This window comes from Delphinus delphis, chromosome 2 (genome assembly GCF_949987515.2).
Source record: "Delphinus delphis chromosome 2, mDelDel1.2, whole genome shotgun sequence".
Lineage (NCBI taxonomy): Eukaryota > Metazoa > Chordata > Mammalia > Artiodactyla > Delphinidae > Delphinus > Delphinus delphis.
The window spans coordinates 48,135,944-48,153,479 of NC_082684.1; the positions used below are offsets into that span (position 1 = coordinate 48,135,944).

General features: G+C 34.7%; 1 protein-coding gene and 1 non-coding gene across 6 annotated transcripts in view; one reads left to right on the forward strand and one right to left on the reverse strand.

The window, feature by feature from the left end:
• Window positions 1-17,536, reverse strand: part of STYX (serine/threonine/tyrosine interacting protein) — a 40,172-nt gene that overhangs the window by 6,901 nt on the left and 15,735 nt on the right. For 4 of the 5 annotated variants that reach the window (XR_009518341.1, XR_009518342.1, XR_009518340.1 and 1 more), the window contains exons 9-11: window positions 15,877-15,949; window positions 7,752-7,845; window positions 5,122-5,273 (exon numbers count right to left, since the gene is read on the reverse strand). Coding sequence is in view for 1 of the 5 variants with exons in the window: in XM_060004552.1 (XP_059860535.1) it covers window positions 5,200-5,273; window positions 7,752-7,845; window positions 15,877-15,949 (241 nt within the window). In the remaining 4 variants the exon portion in view is untranslated. Of the gene's footprint in view, window positions 1-107; window positions 5,274-7,751; window positions 7,846-15,876; window positions 15,950-17,536 lie in introns of those variants that run through there. The other variant, XM_060004552.1, reaches the window with a different exon arrangement.
• TRNAG-CCC (transfer RNA glycine (anticodon CCC)) lies at window positions 6,502-6,574 on the forward strand. Its single transcript has one exon. It is a non-coding gene; the product is annotated as a tRNA-Gly (tRNA).

Sequence of the window (17,536 nt, forward strand, 5' to 3'; positions counted from 1 at the left end):
TGCTTTTCTTGAGTTGTCTATTGAATTATTAGGTCAAGTCATGGTTCATAAAATCTTAGTTTTGTGTACCTTTTGTAAAAGGAGCTTAGAAAGTAAAGAGCACCTGTTTCTCATCCCTTTGATTCTCACCTACCTCAACTAGATTTCAGACTTCCCTCCATGCAGTAAAGCTAAAGTCGGCTTTCTAAAACAACAGAAATTCTTCACCAACAAAGGGTGTACTACTCACCTGCTGATGATATAGGCAGATGAATTGATCTGTCCCTAGTGAAAGCAACAAAGCTAAGTTTTGCTTTTTTAGGAGTCCTATAACCTTGATAACACCAGCTGTACTAGGTACAGTCTGGTAATTTAAAACCTCTGTTAACAAATAAACCTAATAGGGACTTCCCTGGTGGTCCAGTGGTTAAGATTCTGCGCTCCCACTGCAGGGGGCATGGGTTCTGATCCCTGGTTGGGGAACGAAGATCCCGCATGCTGTGCTGCATGGCCAGGAAAAAAACACCACCAAAAAAAACCCTAATAAAAGGCAAAATTAAATGCTTTATTTCATTTCTTACCACTGAACAATTTGAAGTAAAACTATAAGGTGGCTATTTCAATAAATCCCTTTAAATAGTGTTCTTAAGGTCTTATCTTAAATCCCCCCCTACAGGAAATAGAGTTGTAGGTAAGGTGTAATACATAAAAATTGTGTCATTGAGGAAACTGATGATCTGTATTTAGCTTTAGTTAACCAGAGAAATTTGATTTTTCTAAGCCATTTTGTGGGTAAAATTGAGTATGAAAAAAACTGCATAGAACATTTCAATATATACACTTTTGAGCAATGTTTACTTTTGAAAAGGTATAACCAAGTGGCAACTGTGATTTTTATTTTGCTCCATGTATTTTATATATTTGTATTTCACTGACTCTCAAGCACTTTTTTTTTCTTTTTTACATGTAACATTTGGAAATGTGGATGCATTTTATGATCAGTGGCTTGTCTTAGTTTATTCAGCAATATTTTTTGCCTTTTAGTAGGATCAAAAAGATGGTGTAGAGATGCTAATGATGATGTCTTAGATTTGATGAAGAATATTATGTAGGTAGGCTAACAAGGGGAAAACTAAAAGCAAAAAGTATTTTTTTTAATGAGCTGGAAGCTGTTCTATGGATGTGGCCTTACCCTTTCCTTCATTCACAAATTTCCTCACTTTCAACTCCAAACTTGTTCAACTAATTGTTTAAAATATACTTGAGCTGGGGCTTCCCTGGTGGCACAGTGGTTGAGAGTCTGCCTGCCGATGCAGGGGACACGGGTTCGTGCCCCGGTCCGGGAAGATCCCACATGCCATGGAGCAGCTAGGCCTGTGAGCCATGGGCGCTAAGCTTGCGCGTCCGGAGCCTGTGCTCCGCAACGGGAGAGGCCACAACAGTGAGAGGCCCGCATACGACCCCCCAAAAAATATATATACTTGAGCTGAAACTTGGGCCTTCCCTGTACTGACCATAATTTTTATGTGTGATCACAATGTTTTAGAAAATACTCTTAAGTGCTTCTCAATATCCAATGTTCATTCATCCTTCTTAATCTGTGTGGGACTAAAATTGGGTTACTTTTACCTAGAAGACAACAATCTAAGTAAGTAAAGAGGTTCTGAGGCATAAGCAGTATAAATGAGCTTTTCAATCTTTTTGAGGTATAATGGCACACCAGTTTTAATACAACCACCAATCTTCACAAAATAATTTTAATACTTTGTGCCTGAGCTAGCAGCATCTTGCACTGTGACATTCCTATACATACATAAGCATTTGATCCAAGTACAGATGTTAAAAGCAGAGTAACTTAAGCAATTGTCTGTACAAAGGTAAATAGACACTGTAGGTTATTTTTCTTTGTGAATTATTTTTGCTGCATAGTAAATTGCAATTACATGTCAGTATAATGTTACTGATCTACAAAATACACTTTGAACTGTGAGGTATGGCAACTCCCTATGAGAGAGAGCTAGCATGTAAACCTGAATATTTTGAGTGATTTTTTTTTTTTTAGCTGCCATGGATGGATAAGACAAAAAAAAAATCCAGCATTCAAAGACCCTAGAAACTTATTTTTTCTAATCAATAAAAAAAAAATAAAATCTTTTAGTAATTTTCAGCTATTTCCTATCATTTACCTATTGGAGCACTGATGAATGGACAAAATAAATATTGAAGTGAAGCTAAGTTTGTTATGGAATTATGGATTAAACAGTTATCTGAAAAAAAAAGTCTGCCAGGTAACTGCTCATTTACTTTACATCAAGTTGAGATTTTGATATATATCTCTATATATGTATCCCAACTTTATAATTCAAGATTGCAGTTAAATACTTCTAATTCATTTAAATTACCATGGTAATAAGACAATTATAAACCTTATATTTTCTTTAAAAGGACATGCTTAACATTTTCTGACATTACTTCTAAACTCAGATGAAGCACAAAATCCTCCCAAAACAAATAGTCTGCTCTGAAAGTTAGGTGGTTGAGAGTTGGTAGCAAAGGGTATCATGGTTTAATACTTCCACCACAGAGTAGATACAAATAAACAAAGGTAACTGCTGTTTAAACATCTGGTAAGAAATTAACAGGAACCAATGGACTGAAATTACAAGGTAAGAATACTGCCATTCCAGTTTGAATATTTTCAATATTGAAGTTTCATACTTTCAAAATGGAAAATAAAGCAGTTCTCCTATGTTTTGATGCAATATCATTTTAAATTCTGTGCCCAGGTTAATATTTAATGTTTAAAATTGGGTGCTGGGTCACTCATACATTACTCAAATATTCTAGAAAATAAATTATGATTGGTTAAATGTACTGTAGTTAGCTATCACAAAACATCAGTGGAAACAGAGGAATTATAGAAATGGAACAAAACAGAAGAATAGGAAGAGCTACCAGAAGAACTAGTTGAACACTGGGTGGAAGAATGAAACCAAGATAAAACAAACTTGCAGTATTCTTATAGAAAGAATAAACTTTTTGTCCATATTAATTTGTACTCAAGAAGATGACAGTCCTTTTTTCTAGTGTTTGTGAGAGTCTTTAATATACAGTGCTGGGCAGGCACTTTAGTGCCAACATAAAAATTTCAGTGGTTAGAAAAAGTGGAAAATTACCAACTGTAAATTAATAACCAAACCTGTACTCTTGGCCAGACTACTAGAGAGGATATGTGTATTTAAGAAATTAATTTAGAAAATCTTAACTGCCTCATTTTTAAAACCTAAATGGACTATTACGAAGATTCTTTTAAGCTGTTTTTGTGGAATGAAGCATCACAGATTATTAGTTTGCAAAAGAGATCTTTGCTGACCTAACCAATAATGATCTATATACAGGAAAGTTGTATTATCTGGCACTTCACCAGCTGGAATTTCTGAACACTCAATGCAAATCTTGACTATACTAGACCACCACACCCAATGACCTAATCACAACAGAATACAAGACTACAATGGGGTTGACAATAATGCTGTTATTTTAGGGTGGTAAAATAAGGAAGGGAAGGGAAATAAGAAGAGGAATACCACCTGGGGCAGCAGAATTAATGCTTAATTAACAAAGCAGTTTTGATTCACTGCCACTCTCCTACTCTACTGGATAAAAAAGCTTTTACTGTATTATTACTATTACACGTTAGGGAGGAAAGCGAAGTAGGTAACTTGCTACCTTAGAAGTCCCATCAGTAAAGCACCTCAAGAGAGGACTGAGAAAAGTGAGATACAAAGGAGTTTTGTTTGTGCTACCCTAAATCACCAACTATAAAAAGTTAAAAACACTCCTCTCCTCCCCAACATCATACTTAAAATAGCAAAAATGTTTTTCTTAGAACAATTTTTATATGTATAAATAAAAACATGGAGAACCTAGGATCCCTAAAGTGACTTTGCTAATGCAAATTATGGGGGAAATTTGGATTAATGCAATGCCAAGAACTGATTACAACACTAATGTATAATACACTGAAGTCTCCCACAATCACTTTTCCCCAATAAATGCATCCTCAAAGAAAAGCATTTCTCTGAGCCAGAACAATCTCACAGAATCATTAAGACAACATAAGAATGGAGTAAATGCTCCATATTCCAAATAATTTACTAAGGTTTCTTCAAGCCTTAAGACTTTCAGTTTGAACTAATTTATGGTTTAAAAAAAATTACAGAAAAACGTTCAAAACTTTTCACTGTTCTACATACTAATTTAGAGGACGTGAGGATTTATTTTTTATATTTTCTAATGAGGCAAGGCACTTTTCTTTTTTGGGCTTTGTTTAGGAAAAAAATAGTGCTACACTGGTTTATTATATTCTATTTAGAACCATTTTGGACAAAGAAAAAACAGGCTACACAACTCAAAAGAACAAACACAACATTTGGCTTTTAAGAATGCTAAAGGAAAGTCACTTGAGTTTAAAACTCTCCTTGTTTTTGAGCATCTGGTATTATAAAGCGAAACATTTTCCTTTGTTCATTAAACTTTTTTTTCTATAGGATAAAATTAGGAAGGTAGTAGGAAAAGAAGCAATACTTGGATCATGTTAAAGTAAGGACAGATGGCTAATGTCATGATTTAAAGATTATTAAGATGGGATCAAGAAGTTTAAAAAAACTAAAAGATAATTAAGCTATTGAATTATATTAAAAAGAAATGTGGCAGATTCCTGCATTTGTTAATGTTTCTGTAAGAGGCTCCATCATAAAATTGAACTGTAAAATTATTTTTAAAATGTAATACGTAAAACAAAATGAATTTTTAGCAAACTTTAGGAAATTCTTTTGTTATAAATTACCCAGATTTTATAAACAAGTCCCCCCTAACTTGCATTTTGTTTAAAGTAACAACTTTATATCATACAAATAAATTTCAAGTATGAAAAGTGCATTATTGCAATAATACCTCTTTGCAAGTCCAAAATTCTTTGTTTATAATAAAACTGTAAAGAATTAAAAAAAAAAAAAAGGAATAAAACCATCAGTGCCATCTATTGCAGAAGTCCGACATCTTAAAATGTTGCTCAACAAGTTGCAGAGAAACATGTCTGGAAGCAACATATAAGTGAAAAGAAACTACTTGTGTTTTTACCATTTTACATTATTACTGTCTGTAGTATTTTCTCCTTCCCAAATAGAAATTCACATCCTCTATACTGTTGCTCTTCAATCAGCCATTCTGTGCAGTCGCCACTTGCATGTTTCCAAAATCATCTTCTTCTTCATGTGTTCTCTTCAAACTGCCTAAAAGTTATTGCATGAACATAACATAATGGGAACTTAAATAAATAAATTCATTCATTAGAATGTTACAACTAGCAAAAGCTTCATTTTTCATGAAGTGTTACCATACATATGACTATGAAAATTCTATGACTGAATTTTTAGTAAACTGTTGTAAATCCTTTTGTTGTAAACAACCCAAAGAACTTTATATCTTCATGACATTTTCCCTCTTAAGGTATTTTATATAATGAACACTAATTTTTAAAATAGTTTGAAAATAGAAATTTTTAAGGGATAACGGTCCACAATTGTTTGGTTACTGAATTTGTTTTTTAGGCTCCATAAACATGTGACTTAGGACACTGTACATTTGTACAATTTTATTTTGTAGATATAATTATCCTTTTGCTTCCACAGATGCTGCCAAAAATATTTTTTCCACTGAAAATATGATTTTATTACCAACAAGTCTAGAGTTGGGAGAAAGGAAGCATGTAGCAGATAAGAGATTTTCTTTTATCTACTCTTCACATCAGAGTCTGCTAGTACAGAAATTTCCCACACAGAATCAGAGCTATCCCCGTATGCCCAACAGTTATAATCAAGAAATTTGAGTCTCAATGGAGGAAAACTTTAGGGAACAACTGAACTGGTAGAGGGTTTGCTGTGTTATCTGCCTAACAATCGCATGACCTTAAACTTATGCCCTAAAGGTTGTGCTAAATCATGGTAATAATGTTAATACAGAGGGTGGATTCCAACAGAAAACTAATGTTTCACTGTAAGATTAAAATTAAGGATAGAAATATAGTATTGATGGAATAGAGAAGAAAATATGCTAGCCATAAGTCTAAATACAGTGGTTGTAACAGTTTCAGATGCAGTGTTGCACCTGCATTCTACGAAGGGAGGTAAGAGACATAGGTAACTAATACAAGGCAGAAAGTGAGGAGGTACAGATAAAGCTCTATGGCAGTTTTGAATAACTAGAGATTAGAGGAACAGTAAGTTAATCATCATGTTTTCTTGAGGTGATGACATCTGAACCAAGTTTTTATGGAGAGAGAGACTGAAGGTGATGCTTTCTAGGTGGAGAACAGAAGACACGCACAGGAAACCATTAGTAGTCCCATTTTCTGGAGTACATATATAGAGGTACAGTGAGAGATACAAATAAAGATCAAAAGGGCCTTTAATTACTACCTATGATGTGTTTTCTTCAGTAGAAATTATGCCAGTGGGGACTTCCCTGGTGGTCCAGTGGTTAAGACTCCGCACTCCCAATGCAGGGGGCCCAGGTTCGATCCCTGGTCAGGGAACTAGATCCCACATGCATGCCGTAACTAAGAGCTCGCACGCCACAACTAAGGAGCCCGCGAGCCGCAACTAAGGAGCCCACCTGCTGCAACTACAACCTGGGGCAACCAAATAAATAAACAAATATGAAAAAAAAATACGCCAATGAAGACTTTTATACAGGAAGAATATCACTATTAGAACTATCTTTCATGAAAATAAGTCTGGCCACAATGTACAGAACAGACTAAATAACAAGAGTTGGAATAGGAGGCCAATATGGACCCGAACTTGACCGAAATTAAGGGTACTATAAAAGAGGGAGGGAATTCTAGGTACTGAGGAAACAGACCATCCCATTTTGGAAAATGATTAGATAGAAGTTGCAAAGAGTCAATGACAACTGGGAAGTTGAGCCTGAAGGATGGGTATATAGTATTATCACTAAGGAAGTGCAATATAGTGCTGGACTTGTGGAGCAGCCAGTGTTAAATTTCCAGGTCCAACACTAACCAGGTATGTAAACTGTTTCTCCTAACTTACAAGGTTGTAGGTTCAAATAAGACTGAAAGGAACTCTGGGAGAGAAAAACCATAAACTAAAAAAATTCCACGAATGCTCTAATAAAAAGAAAGGAGACAAAAAAGGGTAGCAAGATCTTGGAGAGGATGCCAAAGTTAGGATTTTGAGAGCATGCCTGGATCATTAACTTTTAAAATGGGGGAGGGGACACTGCAATAGGGAAAGGAGAAAGGATTCAAATACTTACGGCAAGAGAAAAACTAAGGTAGCTTACATTTAGTCACCCTGCTTTTACTTACTAACCACCTTTCATTTTTAATAAGATCACCTAAGTGTATTTAGGGGCTCATCTCCAGACCCCTCTTATTATTTTAATCTTTGCAACACAGTTATACTGCTTAAAGATTTAAAACTCAACAAAGTAGAAATCTGATCTTCCAACCAACACGTTCTAATTAACTAGTGGTGTACACACAGAAGCTCAATATAATACATATTTAATTATAAATTTAAAATTTGAAATTATCTTATTTTAATTAAATAGTCCATCCAAAAATTTTCTAAACAATTTAAATTGTTCAGTGTAACTTGTTAATGAGCAAAAGATGCTTCTTCTCTTCTATTTTTCACTACCATCATCTTTCTTCCCAAATTTCTCCAAAATGAAAAAATCCTTACCTGTGGTGCCAGAATGAACAGATAACGACCTTTCTATCTGAAGTGGCGACATCATCTGTATTGTTAATTTCGCTAGGTAGATGGCTTCATATTCCTAGAAAAGATTTTAATTAACTTGAATATACATTTAAATTCTTAGATACCCAAAACAAAACAAAATTTTAAAAGTGTTTAATACATACATTATTGGTATTCTTAGTTTATACTGAAAACTCTGGTGCCATTTTGCTGTAAGAGAAAGGCTTAAAATTCCTATCTTATAATTTCACGTTTATTGATGAGACTACAAATCAAGTCAAGTAAATAGCTTGCACTAAGGCACTGTACATTGAACAGCCAGTCAGTATGTATTCTCTGCCACTGGGCATAAGCTATATGATCTCTGACTTCATCTGTTAAAACACATACATACCCCCAAAACCCAAACTGGCAATCTCATAGAATGATTATAAGAATAAAAAGAAATAAAATATTTTTAAAAATCAGATTAATATATGGCATTTAATTGATTCAAGTATATATTTGGTTCTAATTCCTTAAAATCAATAGTCCTCTACTTCCAGTTAAAGATGGAGTAATAAAGCCATTCCTAACTCTCTCCCCTTTCTGAAAACAAGAAATAGAGAACTCCTTAATCAAAGAAGCTAGGAAACATCCATAACCCTGAATATGAGAAGAATGAAGAGAAAAGTAAGGAATTAATTATCAAATAAGTCAGGATACTGGCTACCTTTACGATGGCAGAAAGAGAATTATGATTAGAAAGAGGCCTCAAGAGGGCTTCTGGGATTCTGGCAAACGTTCAATTTCTTTACCTGGATGGCAGTTACATGGATGTTTATTCGCACTTTATGCATTTTTATATATGTGTATTATATTTCACAATAACATTAAAAAAAATGGAACCAGACTAAGCTATGCACAAAAGACGCCTGACTGCGGATATCAGACAGAGTGGGTACAGCTGACAAACTAACAAGCCCTTGCCTAGTATGATACAGCCAGGAAGTGTGCATGGGCTGTGGGAGAACGAAGGGCATATTAAGGAAAATGTGAACACCCACACCTGGCATTTCTGCAAGACGCAAGCAACGTGGAGGAGAAACTGGGTTGCATGTTGTCAAGCATCTGCTGATCTTGGTCAGCTGAAAGTAAAGGCTAAACTATTGATTCTCAAGCCTGGCCATACCTGAGAATCACCTGAGGAGCCTTAAAACCTGTAGGTGTATAGTCAACTCCTCTCCTCTCCCCCCAGAGATTCTCATTTAACTGGTACGGGTAACATTCCCCAGGTGATTCTAATGTGCATGCACTGTTTATCAATCTAAACAAGAAGAACCTGTGACAAAAGGGGCTTTTTTTTTCCCACAAAGTAGAGTCATACCACTGGAGAAAAGTGTTGGTGAGAAAGTCTTCCAAGACAACTGGGAAAATTTAAGCTGCCTACCTTTCCCCACCACTCCCCTGGTCCCTTTCCCACAACCTTATTGTTGGGCAAATAGCTTATCTAAGAAGAATGTCTCCAGTTCAAAGATGACCAATATCAAAAAAGGAACCAATGTATGTCTTATGTAAAGATGTTTGCAAGGGAAAGAAAAGCAACATTATAACCAAAAGTCTATATATAAAGAACACTGCATGAAAACTACACCACGGAGCAGGTCAAAATTACAATTCTCCATGAAATCAATGAGAATACGGCATTTCTGAAACGAGTTCAAAGAAGAGATAAAAGCATTCATGGAAGAAATAGGACAATAAAAGAGATGACTATGCCATTTCCTACCATTTCAGAAAACAAACAGAACACCCCTCTTAATCCTAGTTTCCCCTCCAACTACTGTTTCATTTCTGTTTTCCCCTTCTAAACGTAATTCCTGGAATTATCTATTCTTGCTGTTCACATTCCTCTCTTCCCATTTTCCTTTCAACTCTGAGCAATTATGCTTATCTTCCCCCTTCCACAAAAATTGTCAAGGGCACTAATGACATCATGTTCCTAACCTAATGTCAATTCTCAGCCCTTATCTTATTTAACCTGTTATCAACCTTTGAAACAGAGGGTCATTCCCCACTCTTCTAACACCTTCTTCACTTGACTTCCCAAACACCAGACCATCCTGATTTTCTTCCTAACTCACTGGCCACTCTTTTCAGCCTCCTCTGCTGATTCCCCATCTCCACAATCTCTACATGCTGGGAATACATTAAGGTTCTGTTTTTGAAATCCTTCTCTATCCACACTCACTTCTCTAGTGATCTCATCCAGTTTCAAAGCTTTCAATAGCATCTATATATTGATAACCCCTAGAAATACAGTTCTTTCTCATGAAATCCAGGCTTATATGTATACCTGCCCACTATCTAATAGCTCTCTCAACCTTAACATGACCAAAACCGACTCTTGATTTTACTCCCTTCAAATTTCATGCAGTTTCTCCCATACAAGCAAGTAGCAGTTCCTCTTCCAGTGTTCAGGCTACAAGGCTTAAATTCATCCCAATCTCTCTTCACATCCAATCCATCAGCAAATTCCGTCAGCTCTACTGTCAAATAAATCCAGCATCTGATCTCTTCTCACCTCTCCCCCTGCAACCACTTTGATTCAAACCAACACTCTCTTGACCCCATCACTGCAACAGCCTCTTAACTCAAGAACCTGCTTCTGCCCAAACCCCAACAAACCCCTACAGTATATACACAGTATACTATATTCAGCACAGCAGCAGGCAATCTGAAGTTGTTCCTTCACTTAAAATAAAAGCCAAAGGCCTTACTTATAATGGCCTACAAACGCCTGTCATGTGGCCCCTTACCTCCCAGCTTTAATCTCCTACCATTATTTGCTTACTCTGTTGCAGCCACACTGACCTTCTTGCACTTCTCGAAAATACTACGCTTACTCCCATTTCAAGGCACTTGCTCGTATATTCCTGCTACCTAGAATGCCTTCCCCCCAATATCAGCACAGCTTGTTCTCCTAATTTCTCCAGGTTTCTGCTCAAATATCATTTTTGCAATAAGGCCTTTTCTGATCACCATTTAAAAATGCAATTCATGTCGCATCTCCTTATATGGCCTTATTTCTCCCTCCCTTATTTTTCTCTGTGACCCATTACTATCTGACCTTCTACATTTTACTTTGTTTACTGTTTAATTCTCTCATTAGAATAGGTTTCATGAGGTCAGAGATTTCTATTTTTTTCTCTGCTTTACTGCCATTGCCTAGAACAATGCCAAATAAACATCTGATGAAACAATGACATATGGGAAAGGGAGGAAAAGCTTGAGAAAAATCAAGCCAAGAGAAAAGAACAAAGTTGAAAATAATTACAGAGAAAATGGAAGATATGGAAGAAAAAGGGAACCAACATAAAATATGTCTCTGGGAGAAAAAACCAGGCAAATGAAACAGAACAACAAAAACAGAAGCCAAATACATAGTAGAAGAAAACTTTCTGAAATAAGGGAAGGTGTGACTCTGTAAGTGCTAAGGGCATACTAAGACTGAGAAGTTAATATAGAACAATCAACAAGATATACCTTGACAAATCATCCTATGTTCATCCAGACAACACCTCCTCCTCCCAATCAAGTCTTTTAAGGGGGAAAAATTTTAAATTAGGCTCCCCTCAGCCTTCTCTGGAGCAATATTCAATGTCAGGTCTGTGTACAAACCCATAAGGGAAAAAGGATTAAACAAAAAATTTTTATCTAGCCAATTGTCATTCAAACATAAGAGCAACAGAAAAATATTTTCCAAAATGCCAGGACTTAGGGAATATAGTTTCCAAGAACTCTTCTTGAAAATAATGCTCAAAGACAAACTCCATTAGTTGAATACAGAAGCTAGAATCTTATTTAAATGTAGAACTAAGGATGAACAACTAGAAAATGTGGTTATAGGATAGAATATAAATATTATAATCTGTAACAATGTAGAAAAAGTATAATCTTTTTTTTAAAAAAAGGAGGTGACAGGACATATAACAGGAGGTAGTTTAAGTAGATGATCTTACATTGCTAAGTAACAAGAGGTATAATATTTAAATATTTTTAAAGGTATAAGAGGTAACTCCTAGAAGAACTAAGACTAATAACAAAACAGGTAGTGGAGGGGAAGGAGGAAAGAAGTAGAGGTATATAAATTTTTATCTTTTATAGTGGAAATCAACTGATAGTTATTTAAAAGTGATAACTCAAGAAACATATGTATATACTATAAAGTTACAACTGTGCCCATTAGAAATAAAAACAATAAACTTAAAAATTATCAAAAGAATACAAACATACAAAAAATTCATAAACTATAGTGAAAAGTTTTAAAAAGATGCATTTAAAAGAGAAAGCGTGACATGAAATAAAATGACAGACAAAAGTATATATCATTTTTAGTGCAAGAAAGTGGGATAAATTCACCTATTAAAGAAAAATACTGATAACAAATCAAACAGCAAAATCCAGCCATAGACCATATATAGGAAATGCATCTAAAACAAAGTGATTTAGAAAGGTGGAAAGAAAAGTAATGCAGAAACTCACAAGGCAAATGCAAACAATATTACACAAGGTTAATTTCAAAGTAAAATAATTGAATGGAGGAATAATGAATATATAACTACAATGAAGATCTAACTTGAATTTTATCTACCAAATAACATAGTACCAAAATTGGCAAAGACACTAGAAGAACTAAAGAAAAAATAAACAGAAATATAATAAAGTAAAGGAGTTTCAATTCACCTCTCAGCCCAAGACAGACGAATCAAACAAATACTATCAGCCCTCTATGCACGGATGCAGAACCCACAGATACAGAGGACTGACTGTACTATGCCATTTTATATAAGATTTGGAATTCACGGGGCGGTGGGGGTGGGGGGTGGGTGTCCTGAAACCAATCTCCCACGGATACTGAGGGACGACTGTATATTGAGCTTTATGCCCTGAAAACAGAGAATACATCTTCTTTTCAAGTGCCCAGGAGACAGCTGTAATAACAACTGTATATTAGGCCATGAAGAAAACATTAAAAAATTCAAGAAGTAAATAGTATTAGAAATGAACAAAAATAGAAAATAAACCTTGTCACCTATATAGTTTTTTTTAAAAAAAACCTCTCAAACAAATGTTAAGTAAAAAATAAAATCAAAAGTGAAATCACAGAATATCAAGCTATAACAGTAATAAAAATATTGCATAGCAGAATCTATGTACGATATGTAGAATATGGCTAAAGCAATGCTAAGAGGGTAATTCATAGTCTTGAATTCTTGAAAGAATGAAAAACTAAGCTTTCAACTCAGGAAATTCACTAAAGAATAACAGCAGCAGCAGCACGAACAACAAAAACCTAAGGAAAGCAGAAAGCAAGGAGAAATTCAAATACAAAGAAGTTATATAAACTAACCAGATCAAGGAAAAAAGAAAGCACAGATACACAAAACTGAAAAAAGAATGGAAAAATATTTTCCTCAATTTTATCTCAAATCCTATGAAATGAATGATTATATAGGAGATTATGAAACCATCTAAAGTGACCTGAGGAGTATATGAAAATCAGACTTAACCTACCAAATGAAGAAAAGCTGTCCAAGAATTGGTCCACCCTCAAAATACACAAATGAATGAAATAATGAATAACTGAATTAAATTAAAAAATCAAGGTCCAATGATTTCACAGGTACCATATATCAGAACACCAAGAAGCCCATAACTCCAATCTAATTTACATTGTTCTAGAGCACATAAAGAGAAAGCAAGTTTCCATTTTAAAAATGAGAATCACATGATAAACACCCAAACCAGAAGAGGGTAGTATAGAAGAAAATTACAAACCAATATCACTTATTCAACTAATTCCAAAATCTTAAAAAAAATACTGACAAATAGAATCTAGCAACACATTCATGGAACATAGTGTACCATAACCAAGTGAGATCCATTTGTGAACCAAAATGATGATTCAAAATTAAGAAATCTAGCATAATGTGATCCAATAATTCAACTCACCATATTAATGGCTTAAAGGAGTAAAACTACAGTCATTCCATTAAAAAAAATTTTTTTAAGCTAAAACTCAACATCTATTCCTGGTAAAAAACTCTTTACATAGGCACAGATGAATACATACACACACATACACACACACACACACACACACACAGACACACACACACAGTGCAATACTAGAAGCACTGACACTGAAATCAAGAATAAAGTACAAGTACTATACCACTATTACTTATCATGGTTCTGATACAATGACCATCCAATGAGAAAAAAAAAAATTAGAAAAGTTGCAAAATTATTATGATTTGGAGATGAAAATCTAAGACAATTAGAAAAATTTTCAGAATTGTTTAGAGTTTAATGCCAACTGAAAACAATAAAAATCAATAGCTTTCCTATATATAAGTAACTAATTAGAAAACATACTGAAGGAAAAAAACATTTTATTTATAATGGGAATAAAAGAAAATAGGAAAAATTTCATAAGAAATGCATATATTCTATATAAAGAAAACTTTAAAACACTAAAAGACATAGAAATTGACTTGAATAAATGGAACATACTCTTAGAGAGGAACATACTGAGAAAAATTTAAAGGTGTCAATTCCTTCTGAACTGTGAACGTAGAGATAATGTTATTAAAAACAACTACAGGACTCTTTCCAGTAAAGTTCACACCAAAAAATAAGTGTTAAGAACATACCAGAAAAATTCCAGAAAAAACATTAATGAGGGGATCTTGATTAAATTACTTGATATAAGTAATATAAATTACTTACATAATATTATAGTATTTAAAATTGTTTGATACAAGTGCGACAATAAGCAGATCAATGGAACAAAATACAAGGTCAGAAACAGACTCAAGTATAGATCAGAATTTGGTATATAATAAAAATGGCATTTCAAATCAGTTGGATAAAGACAGATTTTCTTAATATACAGAGTCCTTACAAGCCAATGAGAAAAAGACCAACAACCTGATAGAAAAATAGGCAAATCATAAGGAGTTGCCACTTTTACCACCATGATAACAATGATCAAGAAGTTTCATAAAACACTTTCACTATTGGTATTGATTAGGTATGGGTAAACAGGTACCCCTTGTTTCCTGAAGCCTTTTTAGAGGCAATTTGGCAACATCAAATTTCAAATGCCCTCTGACCCAGCAATTCTACTCTGATCAGTTATCATACAGGTGCATTCACACATGTAAACAAAGATGTACCTACCAGGATATTCTTTCCAATGTTGTTTAAAATCATGAAAGGCTGGAAACAATCTAAAGGTCCGTGTATAAGCAATTGATCATATAAAACTGCAATACACACATACATCTATGTACATATACACATAAAAATATTATGCAGGTAGAGCTATATGTGACCTTCAAGATATACTATTAAGGAGACTTACTTTTCAAGTATTCTTCTTAGGCATTATTGAATTTTTATTTTTTTAACCGTATTTTTTTTCTCTTTTAAATGAAGTAAAAACTAAAAGTGAATTAAAAATAAAAAGGAAGCAAAATTTAAAGTTTGGTAACTGAGACAACCCATTTTGTAGTGCTCTTGATATCTCAATGTAAGATTTATTCCTGCATAACTGGATAGAATCAGCCAGAGCACATTCTTCAACCTATGATTTTCCTTCTTGGAAAAAAATCAAATAAATTAATCAGATAAATTCACAAGTTTACTTTACTGTCTTTTTAGTGCATCTTCTAGGCATCATCAAAATGTGAAAGAATATGGAAAAGATAAAGCATATAAAACAGAAAAAGCAGCTATACATAATACATTTAAATCAAAACTCTTATGCTCTGTATGTGTGATTAAAATAAAGAAGTAATTGAAGACATTTCTAACACCAATTATTTTACTTTAGGTTGAAAAATGTGCCTTTAACTCTTTTTTTCTTGTTAACGGTAGCTTTTAAGAAAATATTGATAATTTTAAATACAGATGTAAACTTGAACAAAGAATCAAATTAATCAGGTTATGGCAATTTTTAAGTATTTACAAAGTAAATACTACAACTAAATTACATGAACATAAGATTTTAATTATCCTACTTTCTGACTGCCTTAAAGAGGAAGAAGAGAGAAGTTACCTGAAGCTGATGGACAAATCCAGCATTAGGATTAATACAAAATCTTCTTTCTTGAACGTAAGCAAATGCATCTCTGAAAACAAAAAAAGAAAACTAAAGCGATAATATTATTTCATGAATTAATCTCAATTTTTCCAGAATTTATCTAAAATATGAACTTACCTAACAATTTACCTAAAATAGAAAATCATAATCATACAGCTTGTACTACAGAGAAGTAGTGAATTGTAGTGGAAAAACCGAAAGCATGGTCAGACTAAGTATCACAATTCGTTTGCTTCCCAGCTGTGTGTCCTAGAAGGGGACACTTCTCAGCTTCTCTAAGCTTTATTTTTCTCAACTGTAAATTAGCCATTATAATAATTCCTATCTTGGAGCACTACTGTAAAGATGGAAGATAATAAGTATAACACATCGTGTACAGCATCTGTCACACAGTTCATGCTCAGATATTATTACTGGTTAATAAATAAGAAGTATAGGGACTTCCGTGTGTTGTTGAGATGAAAGTGCCTAGAATAGTATCTGGCACATGGCAGAAACCCAATAAATGGAAGTTATTTTCATTATTAATATTATTACTGATACATCACCAAATAATAAAGAGAATATATAAAACAAAATCTACCAGGCATTAATCATTTTCAGTTAAATAAAAGCACTTGTATTCAAATAATATTTAAGAATTAACACTTTTAAGCAAACTTTTCCATTATAATTTTTGATAAAAAATACCAAATAAACTAAAGCATTTGGGACTTCCCTGGTGGCACAGCGGTTAAGAATCTGCCTGTAGGGCTTCCCTGGTGGCACAGTGGTTGAGAGTCCTCCTGCCGATGCAGGGGACACAGGTTTGTGCCCCGGTCTGGGAAGATCCCACATGCCGCGGAACGGCTAGGCCCGTGAGCCATGGCCGCTGAGTCTGCGCGTCCGGAGCCTGTGCTCCGCAACGGGAGAGGCCACAACAGTGAGAGGCCCGCGTACCGCAAAAAAAAAAAAAAAAAAGAATCTGTCTGCCAATGCAGGGGACACGGGTTCCATCCCTGGTCCGGGAAGATCCCACATGCTGTGGAACAACTAAGTTCATGCACCACAACTACTGAGCCTGCACTCTAGAGCCCGCAAGCCACAACTACTGAAGCCCACGCACCTAGAGTCCGTGCTCCACAAGAAGAGAAGCCACAGCAATGAGAAGCCCACGCACTGCAATGAAGAGTAGCCCCTGCTCGCCCCAACTAGAGAAAGCCCACATGCAGCAAAGAAGACCCAACGCAGCCAAAAATAAATAAATAACTAAATAAATTAAAGATAACTTGGCAAAAAAAAAAACACTAAAGCATCTGAATGTCTACTGTATGTGAGACATGTGGATCCAATGCTGAACATAGCTCAAATGGAGAGGGTTAATGGGGAACACAGCATTAGAATGGAGAGATTGATAGGGGCATGTCATGTGAAGTTTCATTGGCCATGTTAAGAATTATTAAGGATCAGAAACCTTTGAAAGCTTTTTAGGGTAAGGTAACATATGATCAGTTTTATCTTTTGAGAAAATCATTCTCACTGTGGTGTGGAGAACAGAACAGACTAGAGAAGGAAAGAAAACATAAGACCACTAAGAAGGTGACTACTGGAAGAGTCCAAAGAAAACATGACTAGA